Raw genomic sequence first — 23034 nt, 5'->3', positions numbered from 1 at the left:
TATCTTTTTTACCTCTTTGTGAAATACAACAGGTATATAGCGTAATGGTAAATGCAATAATAGCTTCCAAATGGTGTGTTAAAATGTGCAGATGTAAACTTTTTCTTTTTTTTTTTTTTTTCCCTGGAGAAATATGCTGGAACTTACAAGAAGATTCTAATGTAGGAAAAATATATTGCAGCCAAAAATAATCTTTCTTCATACATATGGGAAAGTATTGCTGATTTACACATTTCACTTCTTAGAATGTAGGCAAAGAGTTCTATATTTCTTTTCCAAAACTTATAAGGTACTAATTTATATCATGGCCTTTTCAAATGCCTCTGTTTTATCTAGCGCATTTCAGAGATATATACCTATACAGGAATAGGTATAACAGAACAGTGAGGGTCTAACACTGTATTTTAACAACTTTTCAGTACCACCAGCTTCTCATTAAAAACATGATCTTCTATCATCCTAGGGCTTCTGCTCCTCTCCAATATATTCTTTCACAAAGAAATCTAGCATCTGACCTGAAGTGACTATTCTCACTTCCCACAAGTATTAGAGATGTTAGTTTTTCAATATTTGTTTTATTCTTGCATTTGTAGATCACTAACCTCACTACCTAATTTTTTACCTGCCTGCATTTAACAACACAAAGTTTTCTTTGCAAATCCTTCCAACAGCTTCAGAGATCATGTTATCTTGGGCACAATTCTATGAGTAACAGGGAATCTGAATTTAAATGTCAAACTTCTTCACAGCTATCCAGGATACTTTCTTTTTGCTGAGACCTTTCTTTTCCCTGTAAATGCCAAATTAACAAAGCATCTGAGGGTGGGTACATGAGGGTCAGGAGGGTGTGTGTTGAGAGTGACATCAACTGAGACAATAAAAGGGCTTCTAAGTTACTTAGAAGCTCTATTTTAAAGTTACATTTAAGGGGTCCACTAAACCAATTCAGTAGTCTTTAAATATACTTGACATCAAGAGACAGTCATCTGCCGACAGACCCAAACCAGAAATCTGTTCAAGATACTATCTAGTAAGTATACTCTATTTTATTTCCAAGTTCTTTAGAGGACTTATTTAGAAAATTTTATTATTTATTCTTTATTCATTTTTACATTAGCTTCTTTCCAGACTATCTTAAAAATAAAGTGAATATTAGTTAGATCAAACTGTTTTATTATCTGAACCAAATTTGTGAAATGAAAAAATCTGAGACAGTTAGAAATATCTTGAAGTGAATCCAACTCCTGAATTTATAATATTGGGTTAGATGGACTGCTAGGACCACATTCATATTATCATGTAAGATACCATGTAATAAATGCTTTTCTGACCTAGAGTAAAGCTGCAGAAAATTTTGCAAAAATGGCATTGTGGAGTTTTATATTTCTTAAGTTTCAGCTACTCTGTATCAAATTTCTTAAGCTATCACAAAAAGATGCCTTTTCTGGCTGCCAATACTGGAAATCCAAACTGGAAACTGGTATTTGGACTGTGTCATTTCTGCCTGTTGTCGCATCACCAGTAATAAATATTTTTCAAATATATCCCAAGTGGTAGTTTTGCTGATGAAGTACAAAGCAGAGTGAAATCATACTGGCAATGCAGGATTATCACTGAAAAAGATGAGGGGCTCAATTCAGATTTCTCTTATGTAATTAAATGGGGAATGACATAACTCAGTAGAGTTATGCCTTTATGCAAAATTGTCAAGAAAAGTGTCAGCCTCTTCATTCTAAAGAATTTGCAAAAGAAATAGATAAAAGAACAAAACTTTTCACTTGCATAGCTATATACAAGTATTTCAACATACTTAGAGCATATAAAGTATAAATTATTTTTATAGTAGTAGTAGTAGTGGTGGTGGTGGAATAACATGGTGCTTTTCACCCAATTATCCAAGAGCTGGGTACCTATATGATGATGATGCAGGGCAACTAAGGCTGACCAAAGTTCTTAGACTTGCCTACAAAGTTGCTTATAAAATTAGTATTAGAACTAAACTCTTCATTTGCATTTCTTGATCTAACCCATTTCACGAAAAAGTATTTTTCAAAATCACTTCTCTGATGTCTGTCTTCAACTTTTTTTCTAAACTAATTTTTTTGGGAATTAACAGAAATTACTTGAAATACAGATTTATACAGGTATTCATTTCTATCTTTGTAGGCAAAATGACTTCTATAAAAAACCTGGCCAGGACTGCGATCATTTTATATGCCATATGCTTTTTTACAAACTCTGATGGAAGACCAATGATGTAAGTACATTATTATGCACTTCCAAAGTTTGGAGGGTGACTTTAGCTGTTCTTGAGAACATGGTTGTTTTGTCTGTATGTAAGTTCATGTGTATGTCAGTCTTTCTGTCCCTGCTTTTGAACCCTTTGGAGAAGCTAGCCAAATTCTGTCCTCTAGATACAGCTGTAGAGATCTTAGATAATTTGAATTCTTACACGTTTTTTGAAAATAGGCAGCTGAGTAGAGGGAGAAAAATCATATAATTGTTCTTTTAGGAATATAATTGGGTAAGCTGCATCTCTTATTAGACACTTGGGGGGGGGTATACACAGCAGAGCATCTTTTTTACTGTGCAAGAATGTAGCTGGAACTCGCGCTTAGACACTAACATCAATCAGCATTGAGACACAAATCCACAGGAAATCATGCTTCCTTAGCTCTAGTGTTCACAGAAAACTACCACTGAATAAATGCCATAGTTTTATTCATCAGTTACCTATTATCATATAAGCCCTAAGCTAATCTACAACAGCTCAAATAAATGATAAATATATAGTCACACAATATTGTCACAAAACTGGATTACTTCCCATTTTTGATGCCTTCTCACTAATATACCCATTACCAATAACAAATCACCATCCACCCTCCTTCTCTTCTCCAGACGTCATTCTATCCCTTACAAAGGTAGGCTACAGCTCTGTATTGCGATACCTCACAAAAGTTCCCAAACCTGGGGTTTTGAGTGAGGATCTAGAATTCAAGTAGGGCCACTATGAGTCTCTTTCTTTGCTTTTCTTTCATGCAGGAAAAGATCAGTGAGTGAGATGCAATTAATGCATAACCTTGGAGAGCATCGACACACCGTGGAGAGACAGGACTGGCTTCAGATGAAACTGCAGGATGTGCACAGTGCCCTCGAGGATGCTAGGACCCAGAGGCCTCGAAACAAGGATGATATTGTCCTGGGTGAGATAAGAAGTCGGAGGCTGCTCCCTGAGCATTTGCGGGCAGCAATGCAGAAGAAATCCATCGATCTGGACAAAGCTTACATGGATGTACTCTTTAAAACAAAGCCATAATGAAAAAGGCCAGAGCATTATGTCTGTCCAAGTAAGCACGTGTCTGTATATCATTGATCAAGTAGGGCATTTATTATTATTTATTCAAACTGCAATAAGGATTATAGGCTCTATTCAAGATTGTAGCCCCATTGAGTTAGACATTTCACAACCAAATAATAAATGTATTTACAGTCCGCCCATGACCATTGCTGCTAATTTCTGGGTATCTTTTAAATCGCTAATGTATCTTATAAATTTCCAGCATAAAAAGAAAAAGAAACCTGAAACAGTAAGAAAGTTGAAAAATTATTTAAGACCAGTTCTACTACTCTTACATGGACAGCATTTGTATGTAATCACTAGGCCTACTTGTACTGTTAACCAACAATGAATAAATGCAGTAGAACCTGGCTCCAGAATAGGGCACCATTTTGCCTAGGGTTAAATTTTGTTTAACTTTGTACTAACAAAAATATGTAAACTTAAATCCACATTTATTTTCAGAAGAAGGCCTAAAATCAGATGGACATTAATTACATAGCAAAAGCTGCATGATAATAATTTAGGATTAAAGAGTGCAAACATAAAAAATTAAAGTAGGAAGACAAAGCCTAAGACTAAAGTACAATGGGATAAAATTAAAACAAATTCTGTACGAAATAGAAGAATGAAATATTGCAAAATACTGAAATGAAGGGAAGGTTTGCTTACATTCCCCTCCTCCAAAAGATGGCAACCTATAATTAACTGCAGAAACAGTGGGAGCAGAGAAGGTAGCCCGTATCTAAGCATGACCCTAACTATAGAACTGGGAAATGAATCTATACCAGGCAATTAAAACTGAAACAAAAATCTTGCAATACATATTTTTTTTGTCCCCCATTTTCTCTGTAAACTAGCTATCTCTGAATTTCTGTATGTTGTGTTAGGCCTCGTGTAAGTATTTTTTGTTTGTGAGACCAGTGGCTCTCATAAATAAAATTACTCATTTTCATGTGCAATTTTTTGTAGAATTGAGATCTCAGTTTGCCAAATCCCCAGAATGAGAACGATTAACATGCAGAAATCAACCTGGGAGAGGAACCATTAGCTGTAATATATTCAAATTCTAAACAGGACTTGAAAAGAATCAGACATAAATATGGATGGGAAAAAAATCAATTATTATAACAATAATTCTAAAAAAACCAGCAAATACAAAATTATTTTGAATGGTATATGCACATATGTGCTTAGGACCCTCAATCATTTCTGACTAATAAGAACATTTTCTCAGTAGGAATAATGGTGGTTGCCTCCAAATTTGCTATTGCCAGAGCTCAGGCCAAGATGAATTGCTGCTCTAAGCCAAAGTGTCTGTATGTATGATCCCATATCACTTATTTGTTTGTTTGATGTCTAGCACGCCTTGGGGAACCTAGTAAAAAACTCATAAATCATTACAAATTTAAATGCAATCTGCTGGAGGCTAGAAAGGTACTTGTAACTAGAGAACTGTAGTTCACAATCATCTTGGATATACTTTTAGTAATGTAAAGGTCGTGATGCTGCAAGCAGACGCTATGCCTGTGCACATCGGTGCACCCCACATGTAGGCAAGGATTCCATGCCACTTGTCTGTTTGTAGAATCAAGGCCTTAAAGTGCACTTTTTATTTATTCTTTTGTCAGACATCTGTGCTAACTTAAAGAAATAAAATTGCATTTTTGTACCTATGTCTCAATTATGTGTTACCAAATAAAGTGGACCAAAAGCTCTTGGACATTATTTTAAAGCATAATGACTGACTGACCTGTAACTATTCTGATATAATTTAGCATTTGAGGCAAGATTATTAAGCCATTTTATTTTATTACAGCAATGTAAATACAAAAATAATGATGAAAGCAATTTTTATTTTTCCTTTTGTCTTTCCTGCACACAAAATCATATTGATGGTTAAACAAAAGGTGTTTACCTAGCACAAACCTATTTATGTCCCCTTACAATAATGACACACGTGCAGAAAGTATATAATCGTGAAGTGCCAAATCCATAAACTGTTTCCTTTTGATCTAAACAAAGAATTCTATTATCTAAACCACTTGTTTGTCCTAATCTTCACCTATCCAGTAGATGAAAGATGCTTACACAAATATTTTAAATTTCTGTACACTTCAAAAAATATTTGTTGCTTACAAAGGGCTTCAGGGTCAGAGACGGATGATGCACCACTGAACACTGTTTAGCTAGAAATATGGCCACAGACAAACTATGCTCAGCACTGTCTCATTTATGGGTAAAATAATGTCTGCTTTGCCCACATACAGTATGACTCATCAGAAGGACTAAAGACAGCACAGTGGCAGATGAATTAGTGCTAGGTAATGCCCATTAGAAAAAAAGATGTAATTTGAATGAAATTACTTACTAATGGTAATTATCTAGAAAATTGATTTATTACAGCTTTTCAGCTTAAACCTCTGATCAGTGTAGCAGCAGTCAAAACAGAAAAATGTTCAGAGTGGGGCAGAGGCTGCTATCAAAAATATTTTAATATCATGACATATTGCAAAGATTCATCTTCACCTGGACTAACGTGCAATTTTAGTCATTTCTCTTTCACAGATTAAGGGGACTAGAAAGAGGATGGTAAGAAATAATAGGGCCACTGAAACACACATATATGATAATAAATGGTAACAGCAGCAGTCAGAAAATAAATAAAAAGAGGCATGATAAAGATATGACAAATGAACAGTATGGAGAGATAAATGGCATTGTCTACCTATCTTTCAAAGAGAACAAGGAAAGAGAGGTGAAGAATTGAGCTTGCACATGGCTGAATGTGGAGCTTTTAGCTCGTATGAGCTGAAATCTCATCTCCAGCCACTGTCACTGGAGGAGATAGTGGCATGACTTTTGGGTATGCTCGAGTTCTTTTCCCACGCATGCGTTGGAACCTGCCTTAAGTCTATGCCAGGTTGTGCACTTGGATGTAAGAAATGTAAATACTGTACTTCACAACAGGCTTAGACATGCATGTGACTGCCAGAGGAGACTTACTATGTCCCCTGTTCCAGTGAGGTAAAGTTAGAAAAGCATTATGTCCGCATGCCTTCTCATCCACTGGATCAGCCTTCCAAAGATGGAGTGTCTCTAGAAGGCCTCTTTCCTCCCTGAAGAATGTGGTTTCTATACACATACTGCCTTTCAAGGCAGAAAACCTTGCTTTATGATCTGGCAAGGGCTTTTTGCTAAGAGCTGTGTCCTTGAAGACCCATCCCATGCAGATGGGTATCTATTGTACACAGCTGTTTTTTATAAAATTCTCAGTGAAAAGAAATATAATTGCGTCTCTCACTCATGACTCATTGAAACAAGCACTAATATCAATATCCATCCTCAGGGGAAGTAAAACAGTAGCATGTGAAAAAAACCCCCACACATGAAAAAGTAACAAAGCCAAAATCACAAGAACCCTAATAAAAACCAGACAAATTGTAAGATCTGTAGGTAAAACCTACTGCTGGTGATTTAACTGCTAGTGATTTGGCTTTCTTAGCTGCTTCTAACTTTGGCTGCTGTAACTACTGCTGTTTAATATTGCTCAGCTCACTGTTAAACAGCATGTAACATCTGACTCCTCACCTAGTTAGTGCATTCTAGCAGCTTTTGTGCGGGCTGCTTGGCTGTCATTGTTCTGCTGGTGGTTTTCCAGAACTGTGTGGTTTATATCTGTGGTTATTGTTAAAGGATGGAAAAGAGAATTCGTTTAACAGATTCATGATTTGCTGCATATTGTAGCAAAGTTTCTGTCTTTTATGGGGCATTTCAATATAGCAAAGACACAAATACTTGCTGTCTTGCCCCCTCTTTCCCTCCTCTCCCCAATGAGCATGAGGTATACAACTTGCGTATCTAATATTCCCTGCCTGAAGCAGTCAGATCTGCTAATGCATCTGGCAAGTCCAGAGGTGTACACTCACTGAATGTTTAGATCAATACTTAGGTGTCCCTGAAAGAGGAGGATGCTCTGTAAGATACATAAGAAGCACACCAGAAGCATTGGCTGTAGAGTTCCAGTCTCTAGAATCTGACAGCAAATTTGTCAACTTCCTCCACCAGAGGTTGAATCAGAAGCCCTGCTCAGGATGAATATACTCATCAGTATGATATAGACTCATGTTCCCTCTTACCTGCATGTTTTCCCTGGGAGGTCTGGTCCAGCCAGAGCATTTTATGAGACTCTGAGAAGACCCCATACATAGTGGTTGATCTTCACAGTGGGGCTACCCCGAAATATCCACTGTGCAACCAAACTGGCTTCCCACAATGCACAAAGGAGAACAGAGAAATATTCAAAAGCTTGGGCAGAGATTTTCTCCTTGTCTTTCTCCTTCCAAACTCTCCACTAATTCCAATTTTCTTCAATATACTTATTGTCTACGGTTCTACAGTCTTTCATCTGATATGGAAGTCAAGCTTTGCCTGTATTTAATAATGATGCTATAGAGAATATCATAGAAAAGAGACAAATGTCTTTAGACCTGAACACTGTTGGGGCTTGGTATTGTTTTATTCTCCTCCCATGAGGAGTGCAAAGGGCTTAAGCGTCATCTTAACAGCTGTGACGCTCCAGGACACTGAAGTTGGCAACAATGTGGGACATGATAGTTCTGCTGGGGTATTACGGAATGAAAGCCACATCCACTAATATTCCTAAATAGACTGCAGATTACAGAGGCTCTATACAACCTATAGGGCTACACAAACCTAAAAATAACAGTTGTAATTTAAATCAGGAATCAGTTTTAGGATGGAGGTCGAGATCACAGAGATGTCAGCTCGTCTAGCTAAACTGCATTATACCCTTCTTCGGCTTTTTCCTCTGTGCCAGGCAGGGACAGACGGATGACGGTGCCAGAGCACCACGGGGCTGGGCTAGAGGCCAGGGTGCCGGGTGCGTGCCGCCACGTAAAACCGGCAACGGTTTTTCCTCAGAACACCTGTGTGTACGCGCTGACTGAGCTCCAGCGGAAAGGCAGCCGCCCAGTTACCATCCCCTCAGTGTAGCTCTACAGGGGAAAGCTCGGCTCGCCTGCATCACCTTTCCCGGTTACCTCTCCGCGGCGGCGGGCGGGAGGCGAGGAGCCGCTCTTCCCGCCGGCGGGCGGCGCTCGCTCTCCAGCGCCGCCTCTCAGGCCCCCAGCCCGGCAGCCTCCACCCTCGGCGGGAGGCTCCGCCTGTTTGGCCGCACACCCTGCGGCGGCGCCCGGCGGGATCGCGATCCGGCCCCCGCCGGCTGACGGCGGCGCGGCGCGGCGGGGCGGGGCGGGGCGGGGCGGGGCGCGGCCCACCCCCGGAGCGGCAGCGGCCCTCAGGCGGCGCCGGGCTCGGCCCGCCGCTACCGGCCACGCCGTAGCAACGGCCGCCTCACAGCGCCGGCCCGCCCCTAGCAACGGCGTCGCCTCGCGCCCCGCCAGTCTCGTGAGATCTCGGCGCCGCCGCCGCCTCCTCCTCCTCCGCGTGCTGGGCGGCTCTCGCGAGAGCTGGCGGCGGTTGCCGGGCCCGGGTGCAGCGGCCGGTCGGCGGCGGGAGGCGGTGGCTCGGCCGCGGCGCCGCGCGGGTGAGTGGCGGGCGGAGGCGGCGCGGCGCGGAGGGGCGACGGAGGGGCCCGGCCCGGCCCGGTCCGGTCCGGCTGCGCGGAACGCCGCTCCGCGGAGGCGGTGTGCCGGGGCTGCCGGGCCGCTCCCCTGCGGCCAGGGCCGTTGCCGCTGCGGCCGAGCCGGCGGAACGTACGGACGGCGACGTCCCCCTTCGGCCCGGCTGCCGGCCGCGGTTCCTGGGCTGTCCCGTCCCTCCCGCCCCCGCCTCGGGGCTTGCGGGAGGCCGGGCCGGCCGTGGGTCTGCCTTGCTGCCGGCCCGGGCGAGCGGCGGCGGCCGCTGCCCCTGTGAGGGACCGGAGCGGTGGTGTAGTCGCCCACCGGCGTTTCAGAGCGCTTCAGCCTGCCGCCTGAGGCGTGGCACCCCCGCGGGCCTTGCTTCGGGTGTCCCTGTCGCCCCAGACAGACCGTGCGCTGAAGCTTTTATGCTTTAAAAGCATCGCAGAAAGAGTATTTTCGTCCGGTCGCTTCGGTGCCTTGGTAACTCTGTGCCGTGTGGTGTCATGAGTAGGCTGAACACTGCTTAAATTGCTGGGTTTCACCCTGTGTTTATTGGTAAAACCTGCAATTGCTATGAGGGCTGTACGGAAACAGCGTTATTGCTTGGGACTGCCTGAGGGCAATCATATAATTCCTGAGCATACTTATTTTACGTAATCACTGAGTGTTGATTTACCGACTTGAGTGATTTTGCAATGCGTTCAATATCTTTATAGAACTTCTTTCCACGTAACTGTATTTTATTTGCAGAAAACATCAATTGCTTGTATGATAAATCTGTCATAGTACAATTATGTGTTGCAGTTGCCTATCGTTACTTTTTTCTTTAAATTCATTTTTGTTTTTAGCTATTGCTTCTGCATCTTTTTCCTTTTTATCTCTGATTCCATCAAATGTGTCACTTTAGAACTCTTTTCTTTCAGAATTTGGATCCAATTCCATCATAGACCTTTTCCAGGTTTGTTTCTGTCACTTGTCTGGCTTCTTTGTCCAAAGTAGTGCTTGAGCATTGTATCTTTTTGTTCTTTACTGTTGCCTGCCTCTTACAAATTCTAGTACATGCTTAAAACCTGGCTTTTTGGTAGCCTTTTGACCGTCATCTCTGTTCTCCTTATTTTTATTTGCCTTTTTTCTTCATGAATCATCTTCAGTGATTCATTTAAAGAGTACTTATCTCTGTTGTTGCTTCAGCTTTGGTGATCCTTTCCCTGGAAGACCCTCTCTTTCTCTCTTCAGTTTGCTATTGAATTAGATGATCCAGAAATACAATTAAAATTATCAGCCTCACACTATTCACAATTCATAACCTGATAGTTCACACTTGTTTTCTTTTGTCTGAATTAAAAATCTGTCTGCATCATCTTAGAATCATAGAATAGTTTAGGTTGCAAAAGACCTTTAAGATCATCGAGTCCAACCATCAACCATGCCCACTAAACCTTGTGTAGGTTACGTTGAATTCCTATAGCTTGAACACAACTACAGTTAAAAGCAACTGGCTGATTTTTTTTTCCTCTTTTCTTAACCATTTCTCTGTAGCTAAGGAAAACTGTTCCACTGTATTTGTTTTGCAGGTCTGTCAGTGTGGATTTGCCTTTGACTAGGTCTCTTTCTTCCAATACATCACAGACGATTTTTTTTTTCTATTAAGACACACATCTGTCAAAAGCCTTTGCATATTACCTCTTGATTTGTACCATCTCTGTCTCAAAACCTCATTGTGGTCTATTACATCCTGCCTGTGGTCATCATTGCCATCTCCTGATGATGCTGTTTGAGACTGTTCTTATGATTTTTTTTCAGCACGTGTTTGTATTTGTGCTTTTGCCCAGTGTGTTAATGCCAGGGAAAGTGCAGGTTAAGAAAGACAACAAGTTAAAAGTAGCTCTCGTATCATGTATTAAATTCCTTCTTGAAGCCCAGTTTTTCTTTTAGGCATTATTGCATTTGAAAATGGTAAACAGCTCGTGTGGATGACACTGCTTATTAAGTTAGTTTCAGATGTCATCACCATTGGTTTTTCTGTCACTTTGTTGTAAACCATATGCTTGCGTAGATTGTATGCTTGAGGCTGGGGCTGTTTTGTCCTCTATGCATACAAAAGAATCAAAATCCCATTATGTGCTAATTTCTTTCAGCACAGCTTTCCTTTAGCAGTGTTGCTTAAATCTTGGCCTGGTGCTGTTGCTTATCAATAAAAGTATGTATCTCTTTAAAATACATATAAAATCAAAAGCTAATTTAGAATTAATTTAAAATGTGAAAAATTATTTGGGATTTTCTTGCTCACTGACATGTATTGTTACTGCTGGGTGCAACCAAAGGTATAGACCTTGCTTGTGTCTTCAAGAAATCTACCTGATACTCTGTTTCATGCTATTTGTTTTGTCATTGATGCTGAGTGTTATAAAGCCCTATGTCTGTTTTCTGTTTTATATTGGTAGGTCCCAGGGCATGGTGCTAGTAGTATTGGCAAGAAGTTAGGTTCTGTTCCTTTTTCCTGCAGTGATAACCACGATTCTGCTTTTGCGTGGGAGAAGTTGCTCAATCCACTGAGCTTTTTACAGGTAGACCTAAGCTGATTTTACACAATGAATCCTAATACAGAGTGGGAGTTGGGAATTATCTGCCTCTTGCTTTTTAGGCTTCTGGTATCAGATGGGTGTTTTATCATCATGTTCCTTTTAGGAATATCATCAGCTTCCCGTGACTGCTTGTTTTGTTTTTGTTTTTTTTTCTCTCCACTTCTTACTCATTAAGAGAAGCTTCAATCCTGACCTACTGTCTTAATGTTGAGACTGTATTGCAGAGGATATTTCTTAGCTATGCTTTAATCAGTGTCAGTTTGATAACATTTCAGTGATGATAACTTATAAAGCTACTTTATGTGGCTGAATTGTGGCTGATAGTTTGCAAGAAACTCACTTGGCAGGTATGGATTTCCATGATATATGGGTTTGCATTATGAGCATGTGTGCTTTGAACTGTATTTCTTAATTAGGATGTAATGTTACTGTGCTTGCTTTCCCAGTAAATCTTACTTGTAAGTTAGTTTTTGTTGTTGTTGCTGCTTTTGTGCTCTGCCGACTGGAGGCAGTGAACAGCAGACTGTCACCCCTTACAGACAGTCTAAATAATCTGAATCTTGGAGTTTTTCTGTCACAACTAGTGCCAAGTTTTGTCCTAGCTGGTTACTTGTCTGTTGGATCTTTCTGATTCTCCTGGTTCACATTTACAGTGTATATAGCTGATGGAGCAGGTTAGAGCAGATGAGCTTCTGAAACCTGTCCTACTTTAGGAAATGCTTCTGACCAAGGCTTAAAGCTGAGTAGCTAGCTGCCTGAAGTATTACGTGTTAGTTACCTGAACGCTGTCTTCTGTACAGACAGCTGGAGCAATCAGTTCTTTGTTCCACCTGATGAGCTGGTGTCCAGAAGATGGCATCTTGGGCCTTTGCCTCAAAACTTCAGGATATTTTCATCTTTTTTAGTAAGACCCTAGAGCTTTGCAGCCTTACAAGTATTTTCAGTAAATATAGGGTGGCTGGCTGGCTTAAAACGTTTTGGTATTGGTTGAGATTAGCTTTACTTCTTTCCTGAAAGATTTCCAAAGAATCTTTTTCTTCCTGTATCTGCAGTACCTTGAAGAGTGCAAGTCCTGCACCTCACAAAAGTATATGTCCACTTCTGTCCGGCATCTGATGTTGTCTAACTCTTGCTTAATCTGCTGTACATCTTTTGTACATTGTATTTTGCCGTGGCACAGAACTGAATATGCTTTAAGTATTATTTAATGTAATCTGTTCTACAGCTATCACAAGTTAGTGTATGATACATCCTTTCATGAGCTCTTCAAGTAGTGGTGTAAACACATTAATTACTGTATCTTGCAATGCCTGGGGTGGCTGTACTACATTGACTATTAGCTTCCCAAAGCTACTGGGTGTCTGTCTTTACAATTCCCTTGTATTTCAGTAGTCTATAACTTTCATAAATTAGTAATGATTCTGGCTTCAAGTTGATGTTAGGAAAGCTGTCTGTGTTGAAAGCTTTGAAAATTAAAGTCTGCTTCCTGATTTCCTATTTTACACAGTCATTCCCTGTGATAATTCTCTGGAGTATTAGCTTTCTGCAGAGGGGTAAGAAGTCATTCTTTACACCTGGAGAATTGCTTATTAGCTAATTAGAATGGCAGTCAGTTTGGCTAATATGACAGTGTTTTGTGATCTACAAAGAATGTTTGGATTTGATTTTTTTTCTCCTTATTTTATGTGCTCACAGTGTCTTTTTGCCTTTACCAGCATTTCAGATGCAGTTCCTTGATGTCATGGGAGGCATTGAATAGTATTTGGGGCCACGTACTCTTGCAGTTTTTTTTGTTTTATGCACAAGGCCAAAATGTTCTGCAAAAAATGCTTGCTTTATTGCCCACAGTGTGAATCCATGCGGAAAAAAAAAAATTATTTGAACCACAGTTGAAACATTTTCTATTGTGGAAAAAAATGGATTTGCAGAAGTGCTTAAAAATTAAGCAGGAGGACTAGCTGGTTACTTTACAGAATTTATACAGTATTTCCTAATTGAAAAATTTCTATTTTCAATAGAGAAAGGCATAAAAAAAAATTCCTTATAGTTTTACAGGTTTGTTAAAATAGAGATAAAATTGATAAATACATTTGTAATCAGCACAAAAGCACTATCAACTGTGGTCAAGAAGGAAAAAAAATTGGCTGTGTTACAGCAAATTGTTTCTTTGAGAAGTGTTATTTGTTAAGATCCTGCTGAGTGGAGGATGGAGGGAAGACTGTTTCTTGTTCACAAGTTCATAGTGTGACATGCTTGGAACTGTATTAGAAGTTTCACAAGATGTGACTTTGGAGACTTCCAGATTGTTTACCTTCTTTTGATAACTGTGCTCTAGTTCTGAGTTGTGGGCCAGTTTGGTACTTCATCAGTGACACTGCTGGGGTTCCTCCTGTGCTTTAAGCTGAGAAAAGGGAATACTGTTGTTCATGAGGAGCAGTCCCATTTGTTTGTTTCTGTTCTTCTGTGTCATCTATTGTTTGTAGTGGCTTAAGCATGTAGCTGCATAGCAAAGCAGATTGAGGAACTGATCCTAGCAGATTGAGAAATTGATCCTACTTAAACCAGTCTTTTTCTTTGAAGTGTATGTGAACCTATATCCTCCTGTTGAATCTGTCACTTTCATTAAATAAGAGATGGGGAGAAGGCAGAAAGTGTGAGACAATTTTAGAAAGTGACTTGAAACTGTCTTTTCAGCTGCAGTTCTCATAAAAACAGCCATTTTTACATGTTTTTCCAAGTGCAAAAGCTAAATTCAAACACTGATGTCTTACTTCAATTAAATGAGTAAGAACTAGCTGCTGGGTGACAACCTGTTTCTGATAAGGCACCTACTTTGGTCCATACCGGAGAGGGTGAGGTGTTTAGAAGTCTTTTAGATGGTTTTAAAGGGAAGAGAGAATTTGTGGAAACAAACAAAAGCTTGAAAAGAAACGTGGTGCCAAATGAGCCCGACACTGTGGTGCTTCAGCAAATACGGACATTGAAGCAGGACCCTGTGGTAGTTAGTAGCTGGGAATGATTGCAGAACGGGAGCTGTGGTGTTCCACTGTAAGATTGCTGGTCTCTGCTTTTTGTTCTAAACCGTGTTGTTGCCACGAGTAGTAAGACTTGCTGTGTATCTTGCTCAAGTGACTCAATCTAATGAACACAATTTGTTTCAATTCAGGATTAAAAGTGTCCTTTACTTTTGTATTGATTGTGTATGAAAACGGTATGTCGTATTGCATCTAAGTTCTGAATGACTGCTGCTGAAGTAATGACTGATTTATATTACCATTGTCACGTTAATAACGCTTTTTTTGTTCTGAAGTAGGTTGTAGGTTTCTCCTTGTTAAGCATCTATACACACGTGATTAAATGTGTGTAAATCCTATAACCTTCTATGTTCGTGTAGTATTGTCACACATTGACTGTGCCTTGGTAACCTGAATTTCCAGGTAATATGCGGTGAAATGCTTATCGGGGCTTTTTGCTTTCTAACTACCCCTGCCCCCCCCCGAGGAAGTTGAGTATTTCCTGTAATTTTAAAGAAATTTTTTTTTTTCCTTTCCTGACTCCATATAGACACCTGACCATAAGAGTCTTCCGATCAAAGTGTGTTTAGTTGTAGAAACCGTAACAGGGAAAAAAACTAACCCTGTGGTGGGGATTGTGTACTTGGTATAAAATCTGTTTTCTTTGTTAGAACTGAACATGAAGGAAAAACTCATATGCAACTAACATTTTTAAGAAGCTTGTTCTCTACCATTCCCCTGTAATAATTTTTGGGGGGGGTGTCTAAATTTAGCTAAGAGAATCTAAATTTGTCAGAGGAGCTTTTCTGTTTTCCATGACTAGAGGGACATTTTATTTGAGAAGCTAACTTGTTTTAAAGAACTCTCAATTCCTTTGGGACTCATTTCCAAAAAGGATAAATTTCACTGAATGTAATAGAAATATGATAAAGAGGGGTGGGGTGGAGGTACGATGTTTCTAAAATATTTAGCTTGAAATTTTAGAGAAACATCGTAGGCTTATATATCTGTAATTCAGGTTTTTTTTCCAGATGCTGTACAATCATCAGCTGTTAACTTGTGGCTACTTTTTTGTTTTTGTAACCAGGTCATTCTGAACTATACAACTCTCTTGACACAAGTATCACTTATAGGTATGACGTGAACACCAGTCATTTAAGATTGGCTATCTTTATTGACAGTCACAAGGTTAATCTATGAATGAATTTTAGTGGGAGTTGAACATAATATTGGGTCCCAGTCAAGGAAGGGTAGGCTTATAATGTCTATTTTTCAATTAAATTTTTGTGACTTTTCTGCAAAAGTCAGTGAAACTGGACTACATTATTGAGTGTTCCTAAGGATTGGTGTTGATTCCATTTTGGAGTAAGGACTCAGATATAACTGTTAATCTTAATTCTGTTTTCCTCTTGGGCAGCCATTCAGATTGTAAAACTCTTGGTCTCTCTTCTACAGTTGGGATCTTTCTTTGAATTAATTTTATACATTTGAAAGAAAATTATGATGTGTTTGCCTTGTGTTTTATAACCAGTGACTTCTGTTTGGACACAGTGAAATGAATTGTGGCAAAATTGAAGTTGTCTGCCAACATTTATAGAACCCTATTTCGTGTAACAAAATAATCTTTTTAGTGCAGGTATCAGCAAAATGTATAGAATATTATTGTAATGCAATTTAGAAGTTGTGCTTCAGTATATCCTATTTTCTGTAATCTTTATTTAAAAAAAACAAAACCTAACAACACTTAATTCTGCATGTCTAATTTTTTCTTCTATGTGGCATTATTTAAAGGTAAACACTGCTCTTTTAATGTAGGTTGTGAGTGCTGCATGTGTGCTTTTCAGAGCAGTAGTGTGAGGAAGCTGGCAGTGGAATGGCAGGACGGCCTCATCCTTATGACAGTAACTCCAGCGATCCAGAGAATTGGGATCGGAAATTGCATAATAGACCTCGTAAACTTTGTAAACATTCAAGGTAGGTGCTATGTACCATCTGTTGCATCTCAAAAACTACAATAAAAGTCCATTCTAAAAGCTACTGTATCTGGTTGTGGCAAGTCCTGTCATAAATTTTGTAGTTCTTCTTAAAGGGAACTCTTAATTCTTTTAAAAGATACTTTCTAACCTAACTGATTTGTCAGCTTCCCTAATATGTGCTTAGATTTGTTTTGCCACGGGTGGGATTTTAGGCATGCTTACTAGGAGTTACTTTGTGTTCATCACTTTTTAGTTGTTGATACTCTCTCTTAAGGAGCATATTTAAAATATGTGCAGCTTGTTCATGGTGATAACTAATAGTTACTTGCATGGAAGTATCATGTTCTGTAGCACTTTCTTTGTAAAGCTGTGTCAGATCTTGCTTTTGCCTGCATCCCTTACTGTAAAAATGTTTAAATGCTTCTTGATTTGAAGACATTATGAAGGTAATTAGTGTTTTTCCAGCACATAGTGTTCAAAAATGAACTAAGCAAAGCACTTAGTCACCTAGCAAATGTATGTGAAGAAGCATGTTGCTGGAAATACATACAAGCATCCAAATAAGTGTGTATCTTCCAAGTACTTTGACCTTTTAGAAGTGCTAAATATAACTAAAACATCTCTGTTAGCTAGCTAAAAATGTTAGTGATTTAAGCTTTCCCACTTGCAAGATGATAGGAAAAGAGCTAAGGAGCACATTCTATAACAGCAACTTAATTCACATTTTTATTGCATAGATTCAGATAAACTGGACTCAAGTGTTGCCCAAAGTATTCAATGAGCAATTAATATTGTGGGTTATTTTCCTGTCATTAAATCTTGGATAATTGTGAGACATCCAAGAGGGCAGGAAAAAAGAATGCATCAATAATTAAAAGGCTCACAGGGAGACCCATGTAATTATAGGCCTGTCTGTGATGTGAATAATGGTATGGTTAACACAGAACCGAAGAGGGTGGCTGGTGCTACTTGTCAGTATAGGCTTATGGAATATAGCTTTGTACAGTTGATGTTTTTATTAAGATGATGGTGTTTGGTAAGTGGTTGATCTGTGCTTCTTATTTAGGATCAAAATGTGTCACAGTATCAGCAGATGAACAGTTCAGATATAATATGGCATTGTATGTGAGTTGAGGACTGTTCACTGTCAGGTCTCGGAATGTGATTGTAAATGGGTGATTCATTGCTGAGTCCAGTTCATGTAGTTCATCTCTGATCCCATGCTACCTCCCATGACTGGTGATCTGGAATGAAACCTAAAACTGATATTGATGCAGGTGACCTATGATAGGGTGTGTAACGTAATGAAAGGACTCATTAATAGCATGTGATCTGCGTGGTTTGATAAACTGGGTGCAAATAACCATGCATTCACTATATGACTAAATAAAAAGCTAAACATTTAGGAACAAAGAATGTAGGCCTTTTTTGTAGACTACATCAACTCGCGATCATTGGTGGTATTGGCACTGTAAAGAACACTGTCTCAATGGGTAGTCAATTGAACATAAGTCTCCGGTAACATCGTGTGGTCGTAATGGCTAATGCAGCTGTTGGATATGTAGTGGAGTTATTGGAAGTCTAGTATCAGCAGTTCAGCAAAGATTTTGATTAGAGGGGATTCTGAAGACATGGAAGTTACTAAATATCTTTTGAGACAGGGAAAACTCAAAGGTTAAATAATGACATCTTGATCAGTCTCTAAAGATCCTTGCAGAAACAGCATTATGATGATGAGCTTTAGTCAGTAGGCAAATTTGTAATGAAGTGTAGTAGCTGGAAGCTGAAGCTAGGTAGATCCAGTCCAGAGAAACAGTGTACGTCTTAGCATGTGTGGTCTGTTGTGGATGATCTGTTTTGGGGAAATGTTCAAATAAAAAGCTGTGCAGCCTTCTGAAAAGATTATTTGATGCAGATAGGAGTTAACTTACGGCCTATGCCTTTCAGAAAGGCTGCTGTTGAGCTGAATTCAAGGTTCACACATCAAAAGGTACGAAATCTATGCTTCTCAAATAATGGCAGCTAAGTTGGACCTATTTCTGGCAAAACACAGTTTGTGTTTCCAATAAAATGTTGAACAGTAGGGTTATAGTATTCAAGTGAACATCTGATTCCCCCTGCCCCAAATAAGGTAGACCCATTTTGGAAATCTTTGAGAATCTAACTAATAGTTTGAGGTAGTAACAGAATAAGGAATAAATTAAGGAGAAATATTTTGTTACCTTGTTCCTTTGAGATACTTCATTACTTTAGAGAATCCAATTATTGGAAAGTAGTGTACTTTATTCAAAAGCCTAAACAAAATAATTAGATTTTGGGTGGCTGAATAGAGACATATTACTATAATTTCTGACTTAATTGACACTTTTTCTCCAGACAAGTGAAAGTCTGTGAAAAATGCAGTGTGAGGGGGAAAATGCTTTTGGAAACATAAGTTTTAATGATATAACTGGAATAGAACTGCTTTGTTAAAAGGTTTGAGTACTGCAGTCTTATTTGTCTTGCACTTTCAAAATACACCTTATTGTCATAAGGAAAAAAAATACTTCAGGTTTGAAAAGTGTAATGGTGAGATAAGAACTTTATAATAAATCTCAGCAAGGGAGTAATATTTAAGATAGATGCTTACCTTGTCACTTCTTCATGCTTTGGAGTGTTTAATCCTCCAGCCTTAACATTCTTAAAATAGCTTAGATAATTTTCTACTCACAGAAAACATAATCTAGGACTGTGAGCTGTTCTTCTGTGTGTAAAGCTTGTGGCAGCAAGGATAGCCATGGGACTCGGCTCCCTTCACTGTGCTGTCTGAGGCAAAGGACGTGTGGCAAAACTGTCTTAAGGGGATGTATGTATTAAACAGTTTTACAGGTTAGCATTATATCTTTTTCTTTATAGTTTGAGTGTCCAATTTTTGAAACCTCTGCCAAGTTGTACTGTTGTTTCCTCTCCTCCTTTTTCTTACTTGTTCTGAGATGGGTAATGTAATGGAAAACTCAGAAGGGAGAGATTCAGAAAATAAGGACCAAAAATATAATGCAAATGATCTCTGGTATAAATCTAAAGAGCCTGACAGGATGAAATTATATGGTGTTAAATCTGACTGTAACTAATGATACAGTCAGTCTTGTTTGTCCAAGCTATTACAACAATCTTTGATGTGGTTTTTATTTAAGTACCTGAAAAAGATGGAAGAAAACTTTCAGGAACCATATATTGCCTAAACAGTAGCTAAGGTTCAAGTAAATGGTCTCTGAATTAATATTTTCATTATTAGGTATGGCTGTTCTGTATTTTGTATTTAATTGTTCATTGGTTATTAGTTTCCCACATGTAATTTCTCTATAGTGCTGTAGTTTTTGTTGTTATTAGAAGCCTTTAATTCTAATTCTGTTGTACTAAGTGCTTTCTCCGGAGTTGTGGTGAAGAATCTGTGGCTTAAATTTGCCTCTTCCTTAAGATTTGTCCTGGATTTAATTTTCTAAATCTGCTTCTGTTTTAGTCCCATTTGATAGTTCTTTGTCTATTCATTCTATTTAGATAGTATTAAATTCAATGTCCTGCCTGCACTACTGCATTAATGAACAAAATGTGGGTGTGCTGTGATTCTGTTGTCATGACTCTTGAACCTCTTGAAACTTTAAAAATCTTCAGCATCTTGTCATCTGTGGAAAATTTTTCAAAGTTATTGTGCAGATGCTGAATGCTGAGAATTTTTTTCCCTAATAATATTTTTGCATGCTGGGAGCAGGCATTCATGGGTTGTGAATGGAAGTGCCACTTGGCTCAGCATTTTGTAAATACGTGAAGCATTCTCAGAAGGGTCCTTTTCTCATCTCTTGAATCATAGCAGAATATATAATCTGTTTTCCACTGCAGGATGGGTTTTATTTCTCTTCATGTAAATTGGATTTATGCAGCTGAACATTTTATAGCATGGGGCAGGCCTACACAATGTATGACACAATTAGGCTTACTTTTGCCGTGAGCTCAAGTCATAGCCTATGAATTACCGTGTATCATCTGCTTTTAAGTTAACTGCAAACATGCCTGTTCTTAATTGCAACCTGGTATTGGCAGATCAAGATCTCTTAATCTAGATTTTATTGGCACCAGAATGTAAAGCCCTCAAGAAACTGAGATGGGCTGGGAAGAGATGTTCTTGGAATCTGGGAAAATGGGCTGCACTCAGTGATGGCTTTCAAAAACATCAATCTACCAATCTTTTGTAAGGTATCTAAAGTATAGTGAGTGGTCTTAAACAGTTGATTGCTTTGGTGGGTTTTTTTTCCCTCCTTTTTGACATCCTTCATTTCTGAAATGGCAGATTGTGAACACTGCTGAGAAGGAAAACTTAGTCACTTTCTGTGCAGAAACACACACTAAATCCTCTTGAACTTCTCCAGCACACAAATGACCTTTTCCAAATATCATCAGCTATTATTTGCGTTGGACTTTGGCATCATGCAAAACTTGATCAGACCCTGACTTTTAATTAAGACACAAAGCATATTAGAGGTGAAGCAATTATGCTCAGAACTATTATGCCCTAGAATTTTTATGAGCGACTCTTTTCTGCATTGCTGACTGCTGCTTTCTGCTCTGAAGTAGAAACTATAATAGTTAGATACAAGTTCAGTAAGTGTTTGCACCCAGTTCTTTTGAATTTGAACTTCTGAAGCTGTTTTTTGATAGATGGAGGTACTTGTCAGTTCCAAGGAGAATATGCTTCTGAATTTTTTAAACTTTGATTTTCACCTAACATCCTGTTTTGAAAATGGAGTAGGAATTAATATGTAAATAAAGGCAACCAGTATTCTTCTATGGAGGTCGTGTATTTGGGTAGCTTGGCAGAAGTCATAAGGTGTGAACGTATACCTACCTAAAGGTTAATTCCTTGCTGCTTGAAAAATCCCTTTGGCAACTGAACACTCATGGGATTTTTGTTGTTGTTTCCTTCCTGAAATGGAACTGAATTACTAAGAAATATATTACTAATAGTTGACAGAGCCCACTGAAGACCAAATTTATGTGAATATTTAAGAATATTGGAGCAGGAAAGTGTTCACAGAGTTGCTGTGTTGAGCTGAGGGAAGATCTGTAGCACTCCCCAAATGAAGCAGAGAGAATTCTTTCTGAGGGCTTCCTTACTGGATGTGAAGCTCCAAGTTAAGCGTTACTGCTGGACTGTGCTTCTATAAGATTCTGATGGATGCATATCCTGGCCTGAGGTGTAGTTTTGTGGGAATCAGGAGCTAATCCATTCATGGCATGTTCTTCCTACATGAAATAAGAGTAAAGGAGAACAAAACATGCTAATTCTGCTATGGACAAAGGACCCTGTATAGGGAGCCAGTGCTGAAAGAACCTGGTGTGCTTGTACTTTTTCTTGCTGCTGGGGAGCTGTTCTATTGGAGGCAAAAAAAAAAATATGCCTGAGAAAGCAAGCAAGCTGGAAAAACCTATGTAGCTTATTATAGCTATGTCTTCCATGGCTTATTTTGAAGGGAAGAAAAGGCTTACAAGACTGATAGTTATTCTACCCCTGGGGCATGGGGAAGGTGGTTGTGTGAACCCTCACAAGACCCAAAAAACAGGAGAAAATTCACTGGCTCAGGTATAATTGAAATTGTGTGAGCAGAAATTTTCCTTCCATGTCTAAAGAGCTGACTCTTCAGTCTAGAATGCCGATGCTCTCTCCTGCTTTTTAATCACAAGTCTCTTGTTTTTCTTCCTGTCTTCCTCTTTATAACGGCAGTCTTTTTGGCTGAACAATCCCCCTTGCTCCTTCAGTTTTCATCACATTTTAATTTCCACTCTACTGCTTATGACATCTTGATTTTTATTTATTGTAAGACTTGCTTTTAAACTATTCCTCCAGTGTATTGTTGCTCCTTAAAACAGCCTACAGACATTCTAAGAAGAATCATTTAAAAAAAGCTGTAGCATAATGCTTAATTTTTCCTCCCCCAAAGGAAAAACCTTTAGAAAATTTTGTCCTGATGTGTATTAATTTGCTCTGTCGCTTTTTGTGCTCGGTGGGCTTGACTTGTTGTCAAGCATTTGATGACCTATTGATGTGAAGATGCACTACATCAGGACTTGAACTGATTTCTGATCAGTAAACATACTGATTGGTATAATTATATACAAATACTTAGATTGTCACAAAGCATAGTACATTTTTCCTGGCTTAGACTTGCTGGAAAAGGGATGTTTAGTTAAAAAATGGAGACTGTGCTGCCTTGTTCTCGAAAGACTATTGCTGTACCTGCTTATGAACTCAGTGAAAGGTGAATTCATTTTAAATATTAATCCAGGCAGACTTTACAGAAACAAATTAACTGTCCCCTGAAACTTGCATGGATTTGTCTGTCTTGAATGATCACGAACACAAATGGGAGATGTGACAAGAGAAAGTTAGCAATAACCTTTTCGGATGTGGTGTTTGTGTGCTGAAACCCGACAAGCTGGCAGGACTAGAAATAGCTTCGCAGATGGTACTTGGCACGGTAC

General features: G+C 39.1%; 2 protein-coding genes across 6 annotated transcripts in view; both read left to right on the top strand.

Moving 5' to 3' along the window:
- Positions 1 to 2171: 2171 nt before the first annotated feature.
- Positions 2172 to 3319, top strand: PTH (parathyroid hormone). The gene is made up of 2 exons (XM_075047073.1): positions 2172 to 2257; positions 3046 to 3319. The coding sequence occupies exons 1-2, from the start codon at positions 2172 to 2174 to the stop codon at positions 3317 to 3319; spliced, it is 360 nt and encodes a 119-aa protein (XP_074903174.1).
- A 5442-nt stretch (positions 3320 to 8761) lies between these two features.
- BTBD10 (BTB domain containing 10) overlaps positions 8762 to 23034 on the top strand; it is a 29974-nt gene continuing 15701 nt past the window's right edge. The window contains exons 1-2 of one of the 5 annotated variants that reach the window (XM_075048137.1): positions 8860 to 8909; positions 16361 to 16519. In XM_075048137.1, the coding sequence (XP_074904238.1) occupies positions 16419 to 16519 (101 nt within the window). In that variant the 5' untranslated portion in view covers positions 8860 to 8909; positions 16361 to 16418. Of the gene's footprint in view, positions 8910 to 9889; positions 9905 to 12300; positions 15679 to 16360; positions 16520 to 23034 lie in introns of those variants that run through there. The other 4 variants (XM_075048138.1, XM_075048135.1, XM_075048139.1 and 1 more) reach the window with 4 other exon arrangements.

This window comes from Buteo buteo, chromosome 16, assembly GCF_964188355.1.
Source record: "Buteo buteo chromosome 16, bButBut1.hap1.1, whole genome shotgun sequence".
NCBI classification, from domain to species: domain Eukaryota; kingdom Metazoa; phylum Chordata; class Aves; order Accipitriformes; family Accipitridae; genus Buteo; species Buteo buteo.
The sequence above is the reverse complement of the archived record's forward strand: the minus strand, read 5'-3'. Positions and strand labels throughout refer to the sequence as shown.

What these genes read in the sequence shown, in the direction of transcription:
- PTH (XM_075047073.1), top strand. Translation starts at nt 2,172, where the DNA reads ATGACTTCTATAAAAAACCTGGCCAGGACTGCGATCATTTTATATGCC. An exon ending in TCTGATGGAAGACCAATGAT is followed by an intron (nt 2,258 to 3,045) that starts GTAAGTACATTA and finishes TCTTTCATGCAG; the next exon opens with GAAAAGATCAGTGAGTGAGA.